At 38.6% G+C, this 25,585-nt stretch overlaps 3 protein-coding genes across 6 annotated transcripts in view; all 3 read left to right on the forward strand.

Moving 5' to 3' along the window:
• Positions 1 to 4,413, forward strand: part of LOC103380683 (gamma-aminobutyric acid receptor subunit rho-1) — an 8,067-nt gene extending 3,654 nt beyond the window's left edge. For all 3 annotated transcript variants that reach the window (XM_025056888.1, XM_025056887.1, XM_017033873.2), the window contains exons 6-10: positions 12 to 94; positions 1,194 to 1,334; positions 1,426 to 1,578; positions 2,289 to 2,485; positions 3,274 to 4,413. In XM_025056888.1, coding sequence (XP_024912656.1) covers positions 12 to 94; positions 1,194 to 1,334; positions 1,426 to 1,578; positions 2,289 to 2,485; positions 3,274 to 3,561 — 862 coding nt within the window. In that variant the 3' untranslated portion in view covers positions 3,562 to 4,413. The remainder of the gene's footprint in view (positions 1 to 11; positions 95 to 1,193; positions 1,335 to 1,425; positions 1,579 to 2,288; positions 2,486 to 3,273) is intronic.
• A 127-nt stretch (positions 4,414 to 4,540) lies between these two features.
• Positions 4,541 to 8,052, forward strand: rpl7l1 (ribosomal protein L7-like 1). Its single transcript, XM_008312713.3, has 6 exons — positions 4,541 to 4,667; positions 5,179 to 5,287; positions 5,809 to 5,972; positions 6,158 to 6,295; positions 6,387 to 6,496; positions 7,372 to 8,052. Exons 1-6 carry the CDS (start codon positions 4,654 to 4,656, stop codon positions 7,578 to 7,580), a joined length of 744 nt encoding a protein of 247 aa, XP_008310935.1. The 5' UTR covers positions 4,541 to 4,653; the 3' UTR covers positions 7,581 to 8,052.
• Positions 8,053 to 8,452: 400 nt separating this feature from the next.
• Positions 8,453 to 24,635, forward strand: slc5a6a (solute carrier family 5 member 6a). Of its 2 annotated transcripts, XM_008312712.3 has the most exons (19): positions 8,633 to 8,684; positions 10,449 to 10,550; positions 13,004 to 13,103; positions 15,051 to 15,296; positions 16,260 to 16,481; positions 16,948 to 17,013; positions 17,781 to 17,832; positions 17,933 to 18,000; positions 18,182 to 18,336; positions 18,415 to 18,555; positions 18,878 to 19,007; positions 19,124 to 19,212; positions 20,090 to 20,202; positions 20,367 to 20,434; positions 20,746 to 20,832; positions 20,911 to 21,092; positions 21,405 to 21,508; positions 23,293 to 23,414; positions 23,512 to 24,635. In XM_008312712.3, the coding sequence occupies exons 4-19, from the start codon at positions 15,171 to 15,173 to the stop codon at positions 23,665 to 23,667; spliced, it is 1,881 nt and encodes a 626-aa protein (XP_008310934.1). In that variant the 5' UTR covers positions 8,633 to 8,684; positions 10,449 to 10,550; positions 13,004 to 13,103; positions 15,051 to 15,170; the 3' UTR covers positions 23,668 to 24,635. The 2 variants fall into 2 exon arrangements, with proteins under 2 accessions (XP_008310933.1, XP_008310934.1); XM_008312711.3 differs by lacking the exon at positions 10,449 to 10,550 and having other exon boundaries at positions 8,453 to 8,684.
• Positions 24,636 to 25,585: the final 950 nt, after the last annotated feature.

Below are 25,585 nucleotides of genomic sequence, written 5' to 3' on the forward strand. Positions count from 1 at the left end.
TTCTGTTGCAGGGTGACGGTCACAGCTATGTGCAGCATGGACCTGAGCCACTTTCCTCTTGACACGCAAACGTGTTCTTTGGAGATAGAGAGCTGTAAGTGGGTGATGTGACCAAAACTGTGTTTCATTTGGTTACTAGAAACTAGAATTTTACTGGGTTTCCCCGTCTCTGGCTGCTGTTTAATCTGTCGAACACTAGCCTAGTCTGCTCAGCCTCGTTTTCCTCTGCAAGGCCCCTTTTTCTGTTATATTTAGCTCTGTCTCAACTATAATGCAGCTTATTTGTTACCAGAAGAAAAGAGAAAGGAAGTAAATTAAGCACTAAATACAAATTTTGTTATAAATTATTCTATTCTATTATTTATCTAAACTATAAAAGAAAAAAGCTATCACTGCTAACAGGCTCTGGTTTAGAATGTGTTCTAATTAGGATTATTATTCTATTTGTTTGTTAACTCTCAGGTGAGGTTGCTCTTCAAGCATTTCTACTCAATATTACAAAGATTTTATTTCAATTTATGACAGCCAAACCGCTCATAAAGCATAATGAACGGCAGCAGACAAAATATAACGTCGAGGCTTTTATTTTGAAGGCAACTATTTTGGTTTTGTTTCTCGGTTTTTTTCGGTCAGGTAGCTTAGCAGCTTCACTCAAGCGAATGTGAGTTTAGTAAACTTTAGATAAAACATAACAAATATAGTAAGTATAAATTGATAACTTAGGTTAGGACTAACTAAACTGTAGACGTCTTAAAATAACTCAAAACCTAAATGTGTAATAGTAAACGTTGTTTAAAACATAAATATAACACGGAGGCTTTTATTTTGAAGGCAACTATTTTGGATTTGTTTCACCGTTTTTCCGGTCAGGTAGCTTAAGCAGCTTCATTCAAGCGAATGCGTTTAGTAAGCTTAAGAATAAAAATAATAAATAAAGTAAGTATAAATTAAGACCTTAGTTAGGACTAACTAAACTGTAGACGTCTAAAAATGACTCAAAGCCTAAATTTACAATGTTAAAAATCGTTTAAAATTAAATTGATATAGAAGATATTTTGTACTTCATTTTTTTTACTGCTATGACTACATCAGTATTACTAAATAAATACATTTTATTGTGCAACAACAGACTACAATTCCACTGATGATTTTCAGCTGTGGGTAGAAATTAAAAAATAAACTTGTCCTTGCAGATGCTTACACAGATGATGATCTGATGCTGTACTGGAAGGAAGGAAACCGCTCCTTAAACACTGATGAGAGAATATCTGTCTCCCAGTTCTTCATCCAGGAGTTCCACACTACCACCAAGTTGGCTTTTTACAGCAGCACAGGTACTGCTGGGAAGAGTAGTCTTTAAAATGTACTCAAAATGTACACATACGTTACTGTTTACGCAACTTATATCCTCTCTCTCCTCATCAGGCTGGTACAACCGTCTCTACATCAACTTCACGCTACGGCGTCACGTCTTCTTCTTCCTGCTCCAGACCTATTTCCCCGCCACTCTCATGGTCATGCTGTCTTGGGTGTCTTTTTGGATCGACCGCAGGGCTGTCCCCGCCAGAGTGCCATTAGGTGAGGGCACTTAGCCACACAGTGGGCTGCATAATTGTTATGTTCTAGTAAACCGTGAAACAGGGAAGACTCAAACGCAGCACGAGAGAGAGAGAGGCGGCGAAGACAGGTGCAGAACGTTTATTTTTATCGACCAAAAGAGAGACAGAGTGACGGAGAGCGGCATATATACCCAGGGCACCAGGTGACACTAGTGAGACTAATGACAATTTCTCTAAAGCTGCGCCCTCTTTTTTTTTCCTTTGACATACTTTTTCTTCAGCAACACAAATATAGATCTGGTGAAATTAACATTTTAAATCATTTGTGAAGATTTATCTGTGTATCAGTGTAATCCAGATGTGGGCAAACGTTTTGACTCGTGGGCCACAATTGTCCTAAAATTGAACAGGGGGTGCGGGGTCAGGAGCAGCACAAAGGCTAAAATGCTTTTAGCATTTTAGTGCCATCTATTGGGAAAACGTGGGTATTGCAGGGAAAAGGCAGAAGAATAATGATAATAAATAATATAATTTGGAAAAGTTTGGCTGTAATAAAAAGCTGAACGGGCCGCATATATGTATATATACATATATACACACATATATGTATATATATATATATGTATATATATGTATATATATATAATACATGTGACAATAAATGAAGCGTTAACTACATTCTCACTGACAGATTGGTGGCTTATCTGTTCCAACCTTGTCGTCCCTCAGGAATTACCACAGTGCTCACAATGTCCACTATCATCACGGGAGTCAACGCGTCCATGCCGCGGGTTTCCTACATTAAAGCTGTGGACATTTACCTCTGGGTCAGCTTCGTCTTTGTCTTCCTGTCCGTGATAGAGTACGCTGCAGTCAACTACCTGTCCACACTACAGGAGCGGAAGGAGAGGAAACTCAGAGAGACGGTCAGGACTGCACAAAAATGCGATCATAAAATGCAAAGAATGAAATTTCCATAAATGGTGTCCTGTCTTTAGATGCATCGAAAATACCACACATCTGCCTCAGTTAGGCTAAGTGGGGTGTATTCTTTACATTTTAGTAGTAGTTGAGAAAGTACTTGCCTAACTAAATGGTATTCATTGTTTATTGAACAAAGCTAGATATCTTTAGTTTATAATTTTAAAAAAAAAATTTAATATTCTGTGTGTAAACATTCACTTGTCAAAAAGCGAATCAACTTTAAGGTATAAATGTGATGCTGACAAGTCTTGTGATAGCTTCGAAATACTACATCAAACAATGGGTGTCAACATGTAGTGTTTGTGTAATTTTTCATTTTCAGAATTCATCAAACGGGCCGAATTGAAACCCCAAGCGGGCCAGTTTTTGGCCCACGGGCCGTATGTTTGGCACCCCTACTCTTAAGCATTTGACTGCCCCCCTTCTTCCGACCCTCACCCCCGCAAATTGAAATACTATTGAGAACCTGATAACGTATATTTTTATCTGTACAAACCACCTTATGAGTTGCTGCCACCTAGTGGCTGGAGGCTTGTTATCATTCAAGCATTACAGCAGTGGTACACTTATGTCTATATGTGTGCCATATTCCATTGGAAGCCCCTCACGCCCCTCACTGCGTGTCCCCTGGGGAGCCCCGCCCCACTATTTGAGAAGTTTGTTTTTTGTATTTTTAAAAAATTCAACCTCTCTTGAGTCACATACCATTCAAGTATTTTTATTCTTGCAGCTGCCGTGCACCTGTGACATGGCCCGTCCCGGCACGTTGTCCTGGACCTTCAGCGAAACGGACATCAACACCACGGGGAAATACGACATACCCGAGAAGAACGGGATAAAACAGGACGTGATGCTGATGCAGATGGCCATAGAAAGCGATCCCATCACTGGTCATGTAGGTTCGGGCCCTTACGGCAACGTGTGGATCGACACTCATGCAATAGACAAGTACTCCCGAGTCATTTTCCCTGGATCTTACATACTCTTCAACTTCATCTACTGGTCTTTCTACTCTTAACCAAAATGACTCAATCACCCTGATGGTGGACATGTATACACTATACAGACTCAGTCTCATTGGAGCTCCGAATGGAAAGGGAAACGAAGCTAAATCTTTTGGCAGGCAGTTGTTAAGTTGGAAACATAAAGGTGGTACAACAATCAGGGGTCTCACTCTAATGAACTGAGGGACACAGCTGCCAATGAAAGTATTTTAATGAAGAAAAAATTGATCAAAGATTTTTTTCTACCTTAATGGCTAAGTTAATGGCTAAGTTAAAGAATGAATTATGTTCTAGTCGCCGGTCAGATTTTGGGAGATTGCAGGTCCGCGAGCCAGGAGTTTGTAATCAAGGAACAGGTTGTTTGTATGAAATATCACTTTTTAATACAAATAACTTTTTTTTAATTTTATTTATTTTTCACTTGGCTCAGGTCCATGTGGTGGAATTTGAAGACCTTTTTTTTTTTTTACCTTTTCATGTGTCTTGATAACTATATACTGAAAATTATGTTTTTGTTTTTCATATACTCCACTATGCTTAGCTGAACAGGGTAGGACAGGCCTCCTATATTTTATACAAAAACCAAATATTCAGAGAAGGTACACAATGGGGAAAAAATTGATAGTTACTGTTGAAGTAATTCTTTGGTGGAACCAGAAATGTAAATCTGAGAGCAGAAGGAGCTAGCATGAAAAAATACTGAAGATTTCACACTTGTTACTGTTTTTATTATTATTGTTTTCATGTTTTTTCATTATAATAAATAAATGTTATTAATCGAGGTAAAATACGATAATATATCAACGGGTAAATGTTTAATGTAATGTTAGTAGGATACACAGGAATATTGTACACAGAGAGTATGTACTGCACTAGGATTAAACGATAACGTTAATCGCGAAATAAACACTATCTAATAATGAAACATAAAACAAACGATAAAAGTCTCCTTTATGATGTGAAACTTTAAAAGTTACATAATGAAGACCGAAGCGCCTTCTACATGGACGTGACTCCCATAGCACACGTAAGATCACTGCGAGCCAATTAAAACACGCGTAACCCTTACGTCATTTCTGGGCGACGACGCGACATACTATTCCACCATGGCTGAAGCTCAGTATGTTGTTGTCTTTTAATACTATCTATATCCATCTTTTAATTTATATATTTGTAATTAAGATTATATTCACATGGCGACTTAATGCGATTGTTACTCTATTTGTCAGATATTCTATTGAGAGAGTTAAAGGATGTAGTTAAAAGATATCTTAAAAGTTATTCACACGCTGCTGTCCTCACCGATACGTAGCTCACTTACATGTGTTGTTATATCTATTACTTTCAACACTAAAGACAGCGTCGGTTATATTATGTGTTGTATAGTTTGTACGGGATAAATGTAGAGGTACTGTCATTAATGTTTAAAAATCTGTGTTGTATAGTTTGTACGGGATAAATTTAGAGGTACTGTCATTAATGGACACGGCAGTTTCCGACGCGTTTTGTAAATGTAATCTAGCAAAGTGTTGTTTTGGTCGCGTATAATGAACGTCGTTAGCAGTAGGTGGTAGCTGACATTTAACCTGTTTGTTAAAGTCTTTGTTGCTGATACCCTCTTTGTTTTTCAGACCCGAAAAGGTGATCAAGTTGGTCCCTGAGTATTTACTTAAAAAGAGGAAAACCTACCAGGCCGTCAAAGCTACACAGGCCAAGCTTGCACTGCTCGAAAAAAGAAAGGTAAGCCAAGATAGATCATTTTGAGTCTAAACACGTGGCCGTTTACCGTACAGACGGCAATAAACAACTATTTGTGCATTAACTTATTGCAAACTTTTGCTATTACAAACAGTCTGAGTGTCTGTTCACATCAGATACCTAGTCCATTACTTCAGTGTTTCCCAAACTTTTTTTTCTGGGGACCCACGGAAAAGTCACGAACCTTTGCAACCCAAGTCAGTAGACATTATTCGTAAACTCCTGGGAAACATGATGCGAGATGACCCCCCCAAAAAATCTCTTGCGGTTCTATGTTGTAAGACATCATGACAGTGATGGGAGAAGGGACAAAAATCCTTGACTTCAAATCTTAGCCAATCTCTATGGTCACCAGAATATCATGAACTTCCGCTCCTGCAGATTTTTAGCACCAGCGCTCTAGTACCACAACCATTATTGGCTACCAATAGTTTAAAAAAAATGTACCTGTTCTTTCATGGCTAGTGCTGTTCTGTAATTATCTGTACATTTGTATTTTGCAGTATTCTAAAGGCAAACCTTTGAAATTCAAACGTTTGGAAGACTTTTTGAAAGAGAGTCACAAGAAACATCGTGATGAAACACGCATCAGAAGAATGCAGCACAGGCCAGCTGCCCCTCTGCCTCCCGAGAAGAATAAGTTGGCGTTTGTGGTTCGAATCAGAGAGTGAGTATCTTAAGACGGGCTCCTAGTCGCGAATTGTCCGTGTCAAACTGTTGAGCTCAAATGTAAGAGTTTTTAGAGTTGTAGAGTTTTGATCCCTTCAACAGTAATTCCCTAATACAAATTTGTTTCTCAATGTCAAGTGACATACGCACATTAATAAATAAACACCAATGGTTATTTCCTAGGATTAAAGGTGTGAGTCCAAAGGTGATGAAGGTGATCCAGATGTTGAGGCTCAGGAAGATTTTCAGCGGGTCTTTCGTCAGAATAAACAAGACTTCAATGACCATGATGAAGGTGGTGGAGCCTTATGTGGCCTGGGGGTGAGTACTGCTGTTTGTGTGAATGATCGATGGACTTTTCCTTTTTAGTTCGATTACATAAAATAATCCTTTTTTTTCCCCTTGCCAACAGATTTCCAAACCTAAAGTCTGTTCGTGAGCTTATTCTGAAAAGAGGACAGGCCAAGATGGGCAGGAGGACAGTACCTCTCACCGACAATACCTTCATCGAGCAGCACATGGGTACGTTCCTGGGTGTTTGGTACAAACCGCACAAATGAAACATCTATTGTGTGTATTGAGATCATGACCATAACAACAGTCCTACAACGAAGGAACAGAATTGCTATCCAGACAGGATTGTCATGTGTATTGAGATCATGACCATAACAACGGTCCTACAAAGAAGGAACAGAATTTCTACCTCACAGAGTTCGTTATCCAGACAGTTTTCCAGAAACTGTTTTCCAAACTTTTTGAGGCACATATTTCACATTTGAAAAATCCCACAGCACAACACCAAACAAAAATGTCCAAAAAAAAAGTATATGTAACGAAATAGAACAATTTAATTTCCACAACACCAAACAAAAATGTCCAAAAAAGTATATGTAACAAAATATAACAATTTAATGACCATTTATTTACTCGGTGTGAAACCTGATCCTCTTTAGTTGAACACCACACTGATATACTGAATTGAAGAAAGACCCTCACAAAGCTCTTCAACACCTCTGAGTCTCTGGGGTTTTGTTTTCGTTTTTATAGTCATCTGCTGCCACTTGGTGGAAGAGGATTTATGTCTTCTGCCTGTCGAAGTCTCTGTCGTGCTGAATGGCAAATTACTTACGGCTATTAAACAGGTTTTCAGACCAATGAAGTGAAATTGGATCGTTTTTCTCAGCGCACCTGGTGATATTTCATTACCGGTGTATGTAATAACTCAGCAGAGATATTATTCCTGACACTCTTCCCGACGTGTCAGTAAACAGCAGCTGGTTTTGTTTGACTGTAAATCTAAGAGATGTCGCCGTTTTTCTCAAATTGTTCTTAAACTTTCTTTGGCAAGTTTTATACTTCAAACTATTAAAAAAAAAACACCTTATCTTGTCCCTCAGGTAAACACGGCATCATCTGTTTGGAGGATCTGATCCACGAGATCTATTCGGTTGGTAAAAGCTTTCGGGAAGCCAACAATTTTCTCGTGCCTTTCAAGCTTTCTGTGGCTCGTCACGCCGCCAGGGATAAAGCTGGCCTTCTCAAAGACTTGGGAAACCCAGGGTTCCGCGGTCCAGACATCAACAGCATCATCCGACTCCTGAACTGAGCAGGATCAACTGCCGGACGGACATTCAGAAACAACTCAGAGGATGTTGTTTCTGATAAGTTGATGCCATTCACAATTAACTTTGTTGTGGCTCATGGGCGTGGTCGTGTAAACTCCGGCCATTGGGACAAGAAAATTGAAATGTTTTTTTTTTTTCTGCTGTTCTTGTTGAACTTGTACTTAATCTATCAAGAGCTGTCCCTGGCAGGAGTTTGATGGATCATATGGAATGGAAAGATTGTTTGTGGACTTCCTTCCTATGTAAGGAATGGTTTAAATAGAACACTTTTCATACAGAAATGGAAAAATCCCAACAGGAAACTAACCACATCTGTTAGCTTGTTTTCTTCAGGGGATTAAAGTATATTTCATTCATTTACTTTTGTAAATAACTGTAAAGATACCTGCTTTGTTACCCGAGTGTCAGTCTTCAATTGATTAATGGAAGCCAAAATAAAGTGTCAATCTTTTATTTTGTTCCGTATGCAAATTATTCACTTTCATCTTCAAAAGGTGGCTGTTTGTTACTGATAATGTGCATCAAGAATGTTTTTTTTTTGTTTTTTTTTTTTACAAACAGCCTTTCACCGTTTATTAAGTGCAACATTAGTTATTTGAGGATTTGCTTTTTCATAAACATTAACTTTAATTAACATTGATGGCAGTCTGTGGATAGATATATCGGGAAAATTTAAATTATTGTCAAAACCCGGTTTGTCTATTATAGCCCATTTTGCTATGTTTAATTTAGCAGTTGCCCTCGATGTAACTCTTTGGATTAAATAACCTGCATGACTGAGAACCTACACAGATATATTTTAGTTGCAATTTTCAACTACGTTTTCTTACAACATACTTAAAAGGAGAAAACCTAAAACAATGAAAAGGACTACGTGGTGTTTTAATTCTCTTTTATTATCATTACAAATTTCACAATTTCCATACGGAGTGACTACCGGAAAGTCTGATTTACGTGGTTGTCCTTGAAGGCAGCACCGAACCTCCTGTCAAGGAGAATGGGCGGAGCTTCACCTCCTGATTCTCCCATACGTTACAATGTTAATGATGCGGTAAGGTAAATGTGACAGCGGTCAGCAACCAAAGGTAAGACCCCGTTTATATAAAAACAAAACAAAATGGTTGTCATTTATGAAGATGACTGAGTTGCTATTGCGAGTGTGTGTCGTGACCGGGGACTGCGCCGGTGTCTGTTGGCTTTCTGACATAGATACACGCTGGTCCACGCGGTAGCTAAGAAAGTTGCGTGGAGCGTTGGGCAACAGCGCCGCGAACATGAATGTCTAAGTGTTATTTCGAAAAGCCGTTTGGGTAATGTAAGTCAATAACTTACTAGTCTCAAACGGTAACGTCGATGGCTGCACCAGGTTTTGGGGAAATTGGCCTGTGTAAGCTGGTTAGCTTACTCAAACAGCAGCGGCTGAAATGAATGACATTTGAAAAGCGCCTGAGTGCTAATAACAGACAGCAGGTCTGTTGATATGCACGTGTACTGCCAGACTGCAACTATATCATGCTTCACTTATCTTTTTTTTTTTTTTTTTTTTTTTTTTTTGAGGCTTTATATTGTTAAATGGACTTGCAATCTAGAGACCATTAACATATGTATGTCGCTATCGAGTTAAACTGTCCGTATTTCTCTGGATAAATATAATAGCATAGCAATAAAAATGGAAACGGTCGAAATGACGTCACAGCTGTGCAAGCCACGGTATTGGAAGATAATGGGTAAATAAACAGCATAGCAAAAAACACGTCATCGGTCACTATTGATTTAATCCAGATGGTAACATTTCATTTTGTGGTTGGTTGTCAGAAAAAAAAGGTTGACCCATATACAACGTCGTATTATAAACACCTAGCAATTTTCACGCGTCAATGACTAAGCTTGTAATATTAAGTAAATAAAACTACGAGTTTGCTAAGAATATAACTACAGTTCTGTTTGTGTTAAAAGTAGAACAATATTTTTTACATTGGTAAAAAGCTGTTAAAAAAACCGTTTACTTGTAACTGTTAATGACTAATAACCAAAGTCCCCTAGTCCCTACATTGGTTGCAGTGTATCTTTTTTTTTTACATTTAAATGTTCTTAAAACATAACCTTGCTAGCCAAAGTTGTGTTAGCTCCAGGCTTTAGTTAAATGTTTACATTTCTGGAGGCTTATGGCTCAATTACATCAGTGATTTGCATGCCCCGGTTCCCTTAAATTGATGGTCGACTGGTGTATCCACATACCAGGTCCTTAATTAAATTCACCAATTTCACCGTACTTTATTTTTCTGACTCCATTTCTCTATGTGTGATTGTTATTAAAACGGCATTTTCCGACGGCGTATGTGCAAACTAAGTGATTGTTTATCTCCGGTTCACTACATTTTAGTGGGTTTTCATGTGGACTGTCACTATTTGTAGATGTGAGTGGAAAGAATTTAATCTGGCTATCATCATTTTTTTTTTATTTTTGTTCATCCAACCCCATCGCTAAACAAGTTCATTTTAATGTCATGAACTGAAAGTCTGTGTAGGTATTCAGTCATCCAGGTCATCTTATCCAAAAATAGTTACCTTAAGGGCAACTGGACGAACCAGGTTCTTCTCCGTCCAGTTGCCCTGGATGTAACTATTTTTGATCATGAACTTAATATTTTCGTTATGTCATTATTTATATTTTTATATTTATATTTTAGAAATGTCACATTAAAGAAAATGTCGATACATTGGTTCTACACGTCCGCAGCGCACATTGACAGAGAAACTGCTGCTCATTTCAAAAAGCTAAATTCTCACAGCACTCAACTGTAATGTTATACTGTTTGTCAAGTTGACCTCCTCTTATCTACTTGCAGGAATTGTTGTATCATCTGCAGGTTAATGATTATACAAAAGCCTAACTTAATGACTGCCTGACAGATGAGCACAGTAACACAACGTGAGCTTCAGCCTATCACGTAAGATTCCATAAAATAACAAATAATAATTACATTTTTTCACTTGCTCGTCCTGAATTTTTTTCTGTAAACTGGTGATGTTTTTTCAACGTTTGGTCGCGAAACAAAACAGTCAGTGTTTCGAGTGGAAGCTTAATGATTACTGAAAGCATGGACCCTGTGTGTCACAGTCACAATCCAGACTTAAGGGCATTTACAAATTTTGTAAACTTAAAATAGCTTGCAATGGTTTGAAACATTGGGAGGCATATAATGCACCTTGAACAACATTGGTTGTATTCTGCTCATATTGTAAAATGTATATTGCTGAATCTGAGTAAGTAGAGTGGAGGGGGCAGCAGGGGGTCAAAATTTCAACAGAGCGTAGAGCAAGGGTTTTTTTTTTGTTTATCATGAAAGGACTGGAGTGAAAGGTGTATTGCCCTATGTCCTGGTCTAGCTTTTTGCCCTGTCTTTGTATTTTGTATGGAACCTGTTAAACAGGACAGCACCAAACAGGGATTGGTTTTCTAGATTCATGCATGCATTCTTAACCGATCATCGTTTTAGGAGGGAGGATCTGGAGTAGGGGTGATTCTTGCCTAATGTTTGTAACTGAAAACGAGACGTGTAACTGTGCGGCTCAACTTCCCTGTTTTTGTTTACCTCTGCTGAGAACAAACACAAAGTGAAGGGAGTTAGCCCCGGAGCTAATGTTAGCTTCAGCCCTGGATTTTGGTTTTTGTTTTTTGTTTTTTTTTTATGTGATGAAGGTGTCAGTGTAACTTTGTAAAAAAAAAAAAAAACACACACCTTAGCAGTAATGTTTACTTCTGTGTTATTATCCGCTTCACGGTGTGCCAGACATTTTTGAGACCGGTCTTATTGGCTTACCTCATGACCTCGCCTCAGAGATTTAGATCGTTACCATGAGCACACGTCAGTGCTCAGTGGGCTGTGTTGTGGATTAATTGGTCCATTCTGAAAGGGTGTTAAGGATTTTGACCTTTGACCTTTGACTTTAGTATTTCTCTAGTACAGATATCGTTAATGTTTTTTATAGAGATGCATGTTCAAGAATGCGGTAAAAGTGCTTACCAAACCACACTGTTTACATAAATGTGGCAATGTTTACACATAAACCACACTGTTTACATAAATGTGGCAGTGTTTACACATGTACAGTAAGTGTGTTGACAGATTTGCTTGAAGAATGAGTTTTCTACGAGTCCTGAGATGCTGTTTTGCTTGTTCGTTTGCTGGTAGAAGTTTTCCAGAAGTTGTAAGAAGATCAGGTTTGACGAAGGCTTACATACCAGTTTGCATGGCAACAGAGTTTCCAGACGTGAACCGAAGGTTGCGACCTTCAAGATGAGTTTACGGAATGTTTCGCTCTCCTTTCGGAATCCTGCTTCTCGTCCAAGGGCAGCTACTGTCTGATCACACGGGTTAGAGGCGCGTCATAACAATCATTCCTCAATGCGTCATTCTAGGCAGTAACGCAATTATCATGAATGGGTATGTGAGCATAAAAGATAATAATTTCTCCGTCAAATGAGCAGGCGTTTTATGCTAACAGAAGGATTTTAAAATCTATTCAATCAACTGGGGAATAAATAGAGCAAATGTGCTGATGTTGGGGTATGTTAGCATTTTGGACAAGCTAGAAGTGCGTCAGAAGGTCCGACTTAGTCTTGCACTAAGTGTATTTTGGTTATCGTGACAAGATGTTATAAAGAATTAACTACCGTGTATACTCTCGTATTAGCCGATTCATGTATAAGCCAACCCCTGAAAATTGATTCCAAAATGGTGATTTTTTTTACAAAAACTCCATATACAGTAAGCTGACCATAATGTTTTAATTTTTTTTTGCGGTAGAATTAGAAAACGATTTGGGAAACTCTGTTTACGTTAAAATTGCGAAGATTTCGCCAATGTTTGTTGCGAAATTCAGAATAGACGTGAAGAACGTGACTTTTTTTTTTTTTGCGTTACTGAACATCAGTGGTACAGTTAATCACGTATTGACATTTTTGACCATACGTTCGATTTGGTTATTATTATCGGTGATGATGCGATCGATCAAAAATGCTGTCCTTGGTATTTATGCGCATATAAGCCAACCCCCTGATTTGATCTCTATATATATATATATATTTATATATATATTTATATATATTTATATATATATATGAGTTTGATCTATAGAGATTTTTTTTTAAATAAAAAGAAATAATACACAGTAGAAAGGCAATACCAGTTCCCACTTTAGCTAAACAGAAATCGATAGAGTTCCACCTTTCTTACGAAAACACAAATCAGTTCTCAGGTTTTGCTTTTATTGCAGCCAGATAGCTGCTTTGGCAACATTGCGCAGGTGTCGAGTGCTCTGCAACAATATTTGTCATAGGTCAGTTCAGTTGGAGCTTGTGTTTTCAACAGGGTGGTACATTTCTCCCGTGTCTCCACAGTGATCGTGATGGGACTGGATTGAAGCCCCTCCCTCCAGCGAGCTCTCCAGCCTGAGCCTCCTGTGTTTCTGCCAGCAGCGAGAGCAGCAGCTTTCTCTCAGTAAGTCCTCAGCAATTCTTTCTTTGTAATGTTGTGTCATTTATTTTGCCACATTGAACTGAAACAAACAGTATTATTGTAATTTTTTTTAAAGGTACATTTAACCAAAAGCTGCTGTTGGTTTTTTCATTTTTATTTTTTTTTTCATGGTTACTATTTTTACTGTGAGGACACTTAATATGTCAGACGCATGATATGTCAGATTAGCTTTGAATCCATGGACGTTTTTTCTGGATATACCGGTTTTTCCTAAACACTCAAACGCGTAGGATAAAGTTCATTGTTCACTCTAAATGTATCTTTCTATAGACATTACTATGAGAGTGAATGCTTGTCTATTCATGCGGCGTTGCAACCACCTGACGACCTGTCCGAGGTGTACCTTACCCGTGCAAAAACGCTGGTATCGGCTCTAATCCCGATGCATCCCTGAAAGGGACAAAGCAGCAAAAGATGAATAAAAAGAATGAATCAATAAATAAATGAAGTAATATTCCCTTGCCTACTGTGTTTCAAGCACACATAGCCAAGGCTTGAACAGCTCATACTGTGCTGTTTGCAGACATAAGAGCACTGGTTGGTAAGTTGCCACAGTGCTGGCAGAAATGTTTGTCAGTCTACTTGACACCTCTTAGTCAACGCGACCCACGGTTTTTCCTGTTTTTTGTTCAAATTGAAGTGCTACGTTTTATTCTCTGTATTTCAATTTAATATGATAAAATATTTTATTTAACAAAATAATTTAAAGTCAAATCAGAATTACCAATTCACTCAACTGTCGTGGTTCACTATATCGCTCACACGTACAAACATTGTATGAATGCTGAGTAAAGACACATTCCAGAGATGACCTTCAGTGATAATGTTGTTATTGTGTACAATAATTAACTTTTAACACTGGTCATTCCATTCTACTTTCTCTCAACTGCCTGTACTTGAAGGTAGTAGCTGGGGGATTCATGACTTGTCTGTTTTTAATCAGCTGATATTTTCCGGCCTATTCAGACTCAGGCCTCTGGTCTATAGAAATGTACGTCAAACACATCAACAACCAATAACTGGCACATTCACACCTTACAATAAATTTATTACATATACATTATATATATATGGATATATATATGTGTGTATATATATGTATATATATATATATATATGTATATATATATATATATATGTATATATATATATATACATATATATATATATATATATGTATATATATATATATATATATATAAACACATATATATACAAATATACACATATATATAAAAATAATGGTCGCATAAATGCAACGGTAGTAATAATTGGCGTAATAATTTCTTTCGGTGTTTCGGTTTTCGGCCTTGGTTCCCTCTTTTTCGGTTACGGCCAACAATTTTAATTTCGGTGCATTCTTAATATATATATATTATATTTTGAATTGTGTCATGAGAAAATACACGCAAAATACAACAAAACAAATTGTTGAAAATCTTTGCTGTAAAATATAGTTATCACTATTGAGTTTAAACTCAAATGAGTTCATAGCTATTGTTGCCATTGACATTTCACTAGGGGGACACATCGGTTATTGATGTTCCCTACAACCCTGCTGCCCCCTGATATTATAAAAAAAGTAGGGTTTTTTTTTCTTTTTGTGCATATGAGTTCAATTAATAGATAAACAAAACAGGTCAAAATAAATGTAAAAAAAAAAATCCTCAAGAGCAAAATTAAATCATTACTGGCATCTAGTTACGTGCTGGATTTGGGAGGCTGCAGGCCAGGAGTCAATCAATCATTTAAAGAGCACACAGAGATGTCTGTTGATATTCATACAGATTTGACTCCCATCAAATGTAAAAAAAATCCTTCTATTATCTATTATCACTTCTGTCATTGACTTATATTCTCTCTCTCTCTCACTCTCTCTCTCCCCCTCTCTGTTTTTGTTTCTTTCAGCTCTCTACTGGATTCTCTCTCAGAGCTCTGCCCTCTTTTGACAGCGTGACCTTTCACAGAGGCAACAGGGGTTGCCATCGACTTTCTCTGCCTCCATCCCTCCCCACGTCCAGGGCAATCATGGGGGACGTCGTCCTGATGCACTTCACCACGGTGGACTACGTCATCTTCGCCTTGCTGTTGGTGGCCTCGGCTGGCATCGGCCTCTTTTATGCCTTATCTGGCGGTCGCCAACGCACAACTCAGGTACGCTTTGATGTCGAGGCCTCAAAAGAGTCTTTCAACCGGTGCTCAGTGATGTGTTGCTGTTAATGAATGTCTGTGGGATAATTCCTTCTCTTGAAGCATTGCTGGCATAATATCTTAAATTTGATTTCTAACTACTTTTTTTTTGTTTTTTGGAGTTGACCAAAAACCAGTTTAAACTTAGGCAAGAACTATCATTATTTCCGGACCATTGAGTGCACCTGAATATAGGTCGCACCCACTAAATTTAAAAAGAAAAAAATAATTGTACATATATAGCCCGCAAGTGTCCATGTTGTAACATGGGATATTTACACAATTTTTTTTTTTTCACTTTTAATTAAATAAATGCCTATTTTTCCGAACCGTGCCTGTTAATTAAATAAATGCTTTTTTCCGGACCGTGCCTGCACTTTCTATTGCTTTAAATTGTTTTGTTTTTTTCGAACAGTGACTGTTACACGGCCTTCGTTCTTGTCCGCAGCAGAGGTAAACTGAAACAAGGAAGTTGGGGGTCCTTATTATCAGCCACACCGAGCACAACAGAACATAAACAGCGTTTTAACACATACGCTACTAATGTAGCATTCAGTAACCTACCAGAGAAGTCGTTGATCGCTAGCGGTATGAACTTCGTTGCTTGTAAAAATCGATAAATTAGCCGCATCATTGTTTGAGTAGCTTGTAAAAATCGATAAATTAGCCGCGTCATTGTTTGAGTCGCAAAAAATTAGCGGCTTATAGTCCGGAAATTACGCCAGTGTGAAGTTAGCCAAAAACATTTGCATTTATTTTCATGTGTTTGTTCATGTTTACATGAGTGTCAGTGTGAAGACGTTTTATTTAATAGAGAAACATTTGTTTCTTTTTTTTCGTGTCTTCTTTACCACTGCGAAACTTTTTTTTTTTTCTTCACAGCACGTTCGTGTCTTCTTTACCACTGCGAATTCTTTGTTTTCACAGGAATTCCTGATGGCCGACCGCTCCATGAGCTGTCTGCCTGTGTCTTTGTCTCTGTTGGCTACATTTCAATCAGCCGTGGCCATCCTTGGCGCCCCATCTGAGGTGTACACTTACGGAACACAGTACTGGTTCCTAGGCTGCTCCTACTTCTTGGGCCTCCTCATCCCGGCTCATGTGTTCATACCGGTCTTCTACAGACTGAGGCTTTCCAGTGCCTATGAGGTAAGTAGAAGGAAAAAAAAAAAGTAGAAAATCAAACAACAACTACTGGGACTTGAATACATTTCTTTTTCCCCGTTTTCTAATTGTAATATTCTCTTTCCTTTTTTCTGTCTGTTTTTCTTTTTACACACACGTCAGCATTTCCTCTTGCTTCTCCAGTTGTCGCCTTTCAAGTATGATCTCAGAGCTTAGCTTTCCCACTTACCCTCTGATCCCAACTGCCCTAAAACATGTGAATTTTCAGTGTAAAACACATGTTTTCTTGTCCCAAAACATCTTATCTTCACAAGAAACACGGGCCTTAAAGTCACTGATTAGAAATACAGAAGACCGGTGTGAAGTTTTGGGGACAAAGATTAGATCCTTACAGTATTCTCCTCTCTCATGGACTCTGAGATGATATGTGCAGCATTTTAATTTGTTTTATTGTTTTTGTGTCCTCTTTTTTGTTTCTACTTTTTTTCAGTATCTGGAGCTGCGCTTTAACAAGACGGTTCGCATATGTGGGACTGTGACCTTCATCTTTCAGATGGTATTTTGGTTTCTTCATACATAAGTATTTAAAATGTAATTTTTATATATTTACAAAAATGTCATCTACATAGTACTCACCTTTCCTCTGTTGACACAAAAAAAAATGAAGCTGAAAAATCATTTCTGCAGTTTTGTACTTTATGACAGACATACTGTATTTTAAACCACCAGCATAAGACTCATGTTTATACTTGATTCCCAATAGTACATTACTACTACCTTACGAGATCATCACATGTACTGTGGAAAATGATGACATTTTCAACATTTTTTAAAATTATTTATTTTAAATATTCATCCTCAGGAAAATGATGACATTTTCAACATTTTTAAAAATTATTTATTTTAAATATTCAGCCTCGTGTGTGTTTCTTCAATTTCTGTGAGTGTACGAGTATTATGTTCAACTAAACAGGCCCGGGTTTCACATCGAGTACTTAAAAATTGAAACCAGACGATCATCACATTTCATTATATATAATTTTGTGACATTGTTGTTTTGGTATTCTTACACAACCTGTTTGAAATCACGGCCGGGACGTATCACCGTGACCTTCAAAGCATTTTATTTTAGATTGTCCTTTTCTTACGTGACGCAGTGACTATCGCTGTATCTTAAGTGAAAGCGTCAGCCGTGTCAAATATTAACTCTGATAATAACAAGCAATTGATGTGTTAAGTCAAGGTCGAAAAGATTAGTAGCAATCGTTATCGGTGACTCGTGTTAAGTTCAACTGTTACAAATATTTCTTAAATTCTGTGCAGGTTATTTATATGGGGGTCGTCCTGTACGCTCCAGCTCTGGCGCTAAATGCAGGTGAGCCTTTTGTATTTACTCAACAACACGTGACCTCATTTGATCACATTTAAAGCTGATTTACATGAATATTGGCCATGTTATCAATTTTCACTTGCAGTGACGGGCTTCGACCTGTGGGGGGCAGTGCTCGCCATGGGATTAGTTTGCACTTTATATACGGCTCTGGTGAGTGATTTTTGAAGAAGTCATTTGTTTGCATGATGATATTTGCATGAGTTTGTTGTAAAGGGAGATTATTTGATTATTTAGTTTTACATTAGAAGCTAAGCTAAGTATTTTTTTTTTGTTGCTATATATACATTATCAACACATTAGCAATCAAACTAAAGTTGTGTTTCTGAAACAGGGTGGACTGAAGGCTGTGATCTGGACCGACGTTTTCCAAACCGTAGTGATGTTCGCAGGCCAGCTGGCAGTTATTGTGGTCGGAACAAGTCAGGCCGGGGGAATAGAGCAGGTCTGGAAGAAAGCAATAAATGGCAGTCGCATCGCCGGCCTAGAGTGAGTTGTGCATTTTTTATTTATTTTTTAAAAATATTTTTTCTTAAATATTCTAAATCCATTTTTTTCTTTGTGTAGCCTGAACCCGGACCCTCTGGAGCGTCACACCTTCTGGACTCTGGCTGTGGGAGGAGTCTTTCTGATGCTGGCGTTGTATGGGGTGAACCAGGCCCAGGTCCAGAGATACTTGAGTTCACGATCTGAAAAGGAAGCCGTCATGTCAGTATCATCAGTGCGGTTAAAAATATGATTTTGAGACTTTACCAAGTGGGGATTTTCAAGCCCTACCTGCCCCTGGTTGCCCCAACAAAAATTAAAAAAAAAAATAACACAAAGTTCAAAAGAAGAAAATATAAGAAAATGTCTTTCCGTTTGTCGCCCCACTTGTCATACCGCCCCATACTTTGAGAACCACTGATGTAATCTAATATGTTCTTGTTAGTTAGTTTTTTTTTTTATAGAATGAAAAAAAATAATTTTTGCTGATTTATTGTTGTTATTATTCACACTATATGACATCTGGCGTTTCCTGACTCTACAGGTCCTGCTACGTTGTTTTTCCGTGCCAGCAGATCGTGCTGAGTTTGGGATGTTTGATGGGTCTCGTCATGTTCGCTCGCTACGGGGAGGACAGTCCTCTGGACAAGGGCTACGTCAAAACAAATGACCAGGTGAACACCTTTACTTACTTTACAGCGCTAAGAAGGCAAGTGCGCCCTCTACAGCCCGTTTGTTATTACTGAACCTTTGTAAATTTTAATGTTTTTTTTTTTTTTTTTTTTTGTAGATGGTGCTGTACTTTGTGATGGATGTGTTCAGGGACCTTCCAGGGCTCCCGGGCCTGTTTGTAGCCTGTCTCTTCAGTGGAGCACTTAGGTAAATGCTAAAGGAAACAGACTTGTCAATAAGGACTTGTTGTCATTACTAGTGCTATGACTAGTTTTCCATAGGGGTGATATTGATTTAACCTTAGGTAGTTTGAAGCCATGTTTGACTAACGCTCGAGCTACTTTGAGTAGTTACCGTATGTTTCTGCAAAGTTGGCTTTAGGCAGCGTAACCTCACATTCCTTGAGTGTAATCTTTGTGTTGTTTGCCGTAGGCAAGCAAGTTAAATAATCCCCTGAACAGAGAAACGGCATCAAATTCACTGAAAAAAAAAAAAAACATGTTCCACGCAATTAGAAATATAAGACTAATCCACTACATCAGGGATGTCAAACTCAAATTCACAGTGGGCCAAACTTTAGTTGTTTTGCGTAAAAATCTTTTTTTTCACAGGCCAATAACAACAACAAAAAAACAAATGTATGTGCTATAACATACGGCATTTATCACTAATACTACAAATCCTGCCAGTATATTATGGCTATATACTGACAGGCCAACTCTAGTACAGATTTGATATGGTATCGCGGGCCAAATATAATTACACTGCGGGCCAGATTGGGCCCCCGGGCCTGAGTTTGACATGTATCACTGCACTACATTGCTAGGTCAAATGTGCTGCTTTTTTTTTTTTTTACCATAATGATATTTAAAGATAACATACAACAACATAACTAGTTTTCAGGCATCCAATCAGACTGGGTAAAAATGGCAAGTATGATTAAAATAGCACGATTTTTCTGCGGGTCGTAGCGATGTACTTAACCTCAGATGTATATGATATTAAATGTTTTAAAATTCACTTTCATCACTATCATGCATCAAAAGTGCCGCTGTCTCATTCAATCCCGTGTGTGTCCCATCAGTACCATCTCATCGGCCTTCAACTCCCTAGCAACCGTAACCATGGAGGACCTGATTAAACCCCAGTTTCCAAACATGACCGAAGCGAAAGCCACCCTGCTGTCCAAAGGACTTGGTAATATATAAGTATTTAATTCCATTAACCACGAACCTTTTTTTTTAACCTTCTTGCATTTCATTTCAAGTGTTCATTAGTGATCAATTTTACCAAAAAGCCTAATGAGAAAATCACAAAAAAAAAAAAACATTACAGTTATTTTCCCATCGTGTTTCTTGCAGCTTTATCCTACGGCCTGGTGTGTCTGGCTATGGCCTACATCGCCTCAATAATGGGATCTGTGCTACAGGTAACCATGTCAATTTTTATTCTGATTAATCACAATTAATCGGAATGAATCATGATTCATTTGTTTGATCATGATTAATCATGATTAATTGTGAATACATGAAAATACATGTGCAAATGACATATTCCTCGACTGCATTAGCAAGAATAAGAGAATAGAGTAGAGTGAACATGCTTCTGCCCAAGTGTAAAAATGCATAGTAAACTTTGCTCTCTGTTCATGTTAGTTCGTTCACACTGGACTTCATTCAAATATGCAGCTACACGACAGTCATTGTCTGCACTGATTTGCTCTGTCCTCTTATGAATCAGGCAGCCTTCAGTATCTTCGGCATGGTGGGGGGCCCCCTGCTGGGCCTCTTCTGTTTAGGAATGTTCTTCCCCTGGGCCAACTCAATTGTAAGTCCACATTTCATTTGTCCCCCCGAGACCTCCGTAAGCCTCATAGAACGTATATAAAAACGTGGCTTCTCTCAGGGTGCTGTGGTCGGACTGGTAGCAGGCCTGGCAATGGCCTTCTGGATCGGCATCGGCAGCTTCGTGATGCGTTTATCGGCCGGAACCACGGTGCCTCCTTTCAACGCAACTGCTCTGCCCCCGTTTGACAACGTAACCAGCACCGTTATGACCGTCCTGGCCGCCACCACCGCCAAACCGAGGTTTTTCAAATGATATAATTTATTTATATTATCATTATACTTCTCACTTTTTCCTGCAATACCCAGGTTTCACCAATAGATGGCGCATTAAATTGATAAAGGTATTTAAACATTAGTTCACACGATCTCCATGTATCTGTACCCGACCCGGCCCCTCGTCATCTATCTGCTCCTGACCCGGCCCTCTGATCAATTTTAGGACAAAGTCAAAAAGTTTGCCCACGTCTGATATAGACCATTCAGTGACTGTTCTTTTTTTTTTTTTTGTGAAGACACATTAACGTCGCATTGTTTTTACTGTCCCCGCTTCAGACCGACAGGTGTGGAGGCAATTTACTCACTGTCCTACATGTGGTACAGTGCTCACAATTCAGCCACTGTGGTGGTGGTGGGCCTGATAGTGAGCTTTCTGACAGGTATGAACGCATTCCAAAACAAGTAGTGTCACTGACACCATGGCAACGGCTAATTATAGATCCCACTCAAAGACTCATGGCAACTTCTACAATGAAAATGTGAAACAAAATCTCTCATACATCTCAACACATTTGGTTAGCTAGTGCTGGTAGTTAGTTACCGAAATTATCGGCAAACACGCGCTTTACTGGGAACTTTATTAAAGCTACCTTAGCCTTAATGGTTAATGTAATTTTTGTTTTTTGTTCTGTTTCGTGGCAGAATTGAAGCCATGGTTTTGGTTTCTAGCATGTACGGCATTTAAATGGATGGATGGATGGATGGATGGTTGGATGGATAGATAGATAGATAGATGAATAGATAGATAGATGGATGGATGGATGATAGATAGATGGATGGATGGATAGATAGATAGATGGATGTATAGATAGATGGATGGATGGATGGAAGGATGGATGGATGGATGGATGGTTGGATGGATAGATAGATAGATAGATTGGATGGATGGATGGATAGATAGATTGGATGGATGGATGGATGGATGGATCAATGGATTGATGGGATAGATGGATGGATGGATAATAGATAGATGGATGTATAGATGGATGGATGGATGGATGAATGGATAGATAGATGGATGGATGGATAATAGATAGATGGATGTATAGATGGATGGATGGATGGATGAATGGATAGATAGATACCAAAACAACAGTAAAAAACACACGAATATGTAAAATACAATAAAATACAAAGTTGTAGTAGAAGTACATCGATACATAGATCAGGGTAAGTAGTATTAGTGGATTAGTAGGTAATTATTGTTGCTGTGTATAGTGCTGTTGATTGCAATCTCAATTATTATTTATTATTATATTTCAATTACACCATTGTTATATATATATATGTATATATATTCATATGTATGTACATATATCTATGTATGTATGTATGTACACTAAGTATACCACATTATCTCTATGGTATGTATATGTACTGTATTTTTTAAGTAGAACTAGTATAACTATAAGGATATTATGTAAACAAGTCAATATATAGTTTAAATATATGAACAGTATAAATAGTAATGAAGTGATTGAATTAGATAAACAGTCAGCTATATAAAAATGGAAGAAAATCTGAAAAAAAAAAAAAAAACGGTAAAAAAAACAAAACAATACTAACAACAGTTTTAGAACCGGTAGATAAAATGTTTTAACCCCTTTGGGGGCAGTTATTTACTGGCCGTGTCGGCGTGGAGTTTATGTGCCTGACTGACCTGATAATCACAGAATACGGACCACACACAGTTGAGCAGCCCTTGCCTTAAATACAACAAGGAATCACTAGAGAAAAGCAATGGAGTTCTTCTCCAAGTTTCTCTGAATTGATTAGTAAAACAGTAAATATATATAGTTTGCTTGTCAAAGTTCGATGCTGTACATTTCGTGTACGTGTAGCGTCTCCTAGAGATCCGCTGCTAAAACAAAGTAGTCAGTCTCGGTCCGAAACCTTGTCCTGTTACAGCTGCAGTCTTAGTCTCCCCAGACACGAATGGGGAGGACACACGTTGACCCTTTAAGGCTGCCAGAGAGGAAATACTCCTCCTAGTGCTACAAGACTAATGTCCGTGAGGTCAGATGCAAACATGAATACAAACACGGTGCACATATAAATCAACTCTTTAAAAAAAAAAAAAACCTCAACCCTCGCCGTTTCTTCTTGACAGTGTCACAAGCAAACACTTCACTTTGGTCTAAAAAGTCAGTTCTGTTCTTGTTAGGACCAATGAAGGAGAAGGATTTGAAGCCCGGCACGGTGTTCCCAGTTCTGGGCACGCTGCTTTTCTTCCTGCCTGAGCGCTACAGAGAGAAGCTCTGCTGTGTCACCCCTCTGGCTCAAAAGGTACCTTCTGATTTACTGCACGTCCTCGTATCCGTGTCCCCCCCGCCCCCCGTCCCCCTCTTCTTACATCTGTCTCTTTCCTGTCCCGCTTGAACAGCCAACGGAAATCAAGCCACAGTCGTACCACAAGGCCAAGAAAGTCAACGAAGCGTCTTCCCTAAAAGACGACACCGAGAGCAACAGAGAACAGACGGACGAAGAAGAAGCTTCCTACCAGCTGGCAACTCACGCAGTCCAGGAAACGTCTTTATGATCCTTTTTTTTAAAACCACTTAGATCAGTATTTCCCAAACTTGTTTTCCGGCGACCCATATTTTAAAAGTCCCAAACCTTCGTGAACCAAGCTGATAGACATTATTCGTAAACTCCTGGGAAACATGATGCGAAACGACCCCAAAAAAAAAAATCTCTTGTGACCCACCTGAGGGTCGCGACCCAGGGAAATAATGACTTAGATACTAGGGATGGCTCCATACAACTCTGTCAACTGTTATGCACCGATACCGATACTTCAACTTGGAGTATCTGCTAATACCGATGTAAATCCGACACCTTTTTTGCTCCTTCTGCGGGCCGCGGCGCTGCCATTGCTGAGGTCCCTGTTTACAGCGTGTCGCGCAAAGATAAGTTAAGCCGCCGGGCTTAGTTATCAGATCGGACGCGCAATTTCAATGTTCGATAGTTTAATTTTGACCAATATTGGAGCGATGCTAATCCTGAGTATCGTATTGAGCCATCCGTTAGCTATGACGCACGTCCACACACCCTAGTGTCATTGGTTGCTTTCATTTTTTTGACAGTACTTCAAACACAGATCATCTTAAAATCAAAATAATTATACACTTTTTTTTCTTTTTTTTTATTAATATACCTTACAGAGACTAAAATACGTGCGAAATGGTGATAATCACTTAATTTGCTTTCTGACAAATTACACATAACTGGAAAGAGTCGACAAAACTGAAACGGTTAGCTGAATCTCGTCAGGCGTGCGACACAGTCTAAAGTTAGAGACCAGTCGGCTGCGATGTGCAGTAGCTGTAGCTGTACCACTGTGATCGGATCCTCACATTCTAATAATCAGGTAGCTATGAGATGTACAGTAAAAACGTGTTATTTTTGTAGAGAAAAGGTAGCCATGACATTTGAAAAAAAAAAAAAATATATATATATTAGAAATGAAGATATTGTGAAGAATAAGTATAAAAAATTTGAGTTATAGTTTATTTGCTGCTGTGTGTTCTAGTTGTTGAAGAATAAGTATAAAAAATTTGAGTTTTAGTTTATTTGCTGCTGTGTGTTGTTGATAAACCGCCCATCCACTGACAGTCAAAGGTCCGAAAAAATAACGACGGAAAGTCGATTTTAACGAAACTGACTCTTTCGATAATCAGTATACCTCCAGTATGGCAACGTTTAATATAAGAAGAACTCGAATTTCACACTGAGAGCCATAATATTGTGCTTTTTAAGAGACTTTGCGGCGGTCTTCGATTTACGACGTCCGTAACCTGTGGCGTTTCGTGGTCAGCGTCTTTTACGAATGTCATTTTTATTATTATTATTAGTCTTGGTCCAGCATTCTGATGTACGGCGTTTAAATGAATTTCGCACTACGACGAAGAAGTTGGCGAACGGCGCGGAAGAATACGTCGTCACGCAATGCTACGAGAAAGACGGCTTTGTTTACATTTGCCGGTTCAACGCCATGCATTGGATTGTGATCCATTCGCTCTCTGTTCGTTCGTGTTGTTTTGGTGTCCCTCCATTTTAGCTCTCAGACTCTTTTGAAGTTTTTATGTCCTAGATTATGATGTTGCCACCGTGCTAGCATAGGCGAGTGACATGGCTACTTACGTACAGTGTGTGAGTTCCGACTTACGTCGCAACGTAGAAACAGAATTCAGACAAAAGTCGAGGACCCCCTGTACCGTATTTCATGGAACTATACGTTGACTTCCGATGACAAACAATAACAACTTTAACAACAAAACATAAAATATATATAACATTCAAAGCCGTTGAGTTGCAACCACGTTGTTAATGGCGCCTCCTGTGGCCTCCTGTGTCGGTTGCAAAGACTACCACTGTAAATTTCCTCAATGTGTGAAGAATAAGGGACACTATTATTATTATTATAATTAGTGTTGTTGTTGTTGTTGTTTCACACA

The sequence above is a fragment of the Cynoglossus semilaevis genome, chromosome 7 (assembly GCF_000523025.1).
Source record: "Cynoglossus semilaevis isolate Cse_v1.0 chromosome 7, Cse_v1.0, whole genome shotgun sequence".
NCBI lineage: Eukaryota > Metazoa > Chordata > Actinopteri > Pleuronectiformes > Cynoglossidae > Cynoglossus > Cynoglossus semilaevis.

Excerpts from the sequence above, each read along its gene's own strand:
- rpl7l1 (XM_008312713.3), top strand. Across the intron at positions 5,973-6,157 it reads TTTGTGGTTCGAATCAGAGA|GATTAAAGGTGTGAGTCCAA; the intron begins GTGAGTATCTTA and ends GTTATTTCCTAG. Across the intron at positions 6,497-7,371 it reads CTTCATCGAGCAGCACATGG|GTAAACACGGCATCATCTGT; the intron begins GTACGTTCCTGG and ends CTTGTCCCTCAG.
- slc5a6a (XM_008312711.3), top strand. The coding sequence starts at position 15,171 with ATGGGGGACGTCGTCCTGATGCACTTCACCACGGTGGACTACGTCATC. Across the intron at positions 15,297-16,259 it reads GTCGCCAACGCACAACTCAG|GAATTCCTGATGGCCGACCG; the intron begins GTACGCTTTGAT and ends TTGTTTTCACAG. Across the intron at positions 20,203-20,366 it reads CCTGCTGTCCAAAGGACTTG|CTTTATCCTACGGCCTGGTG; the intron begins GTAATATATAAG and ends TGTTTCTTGCAG.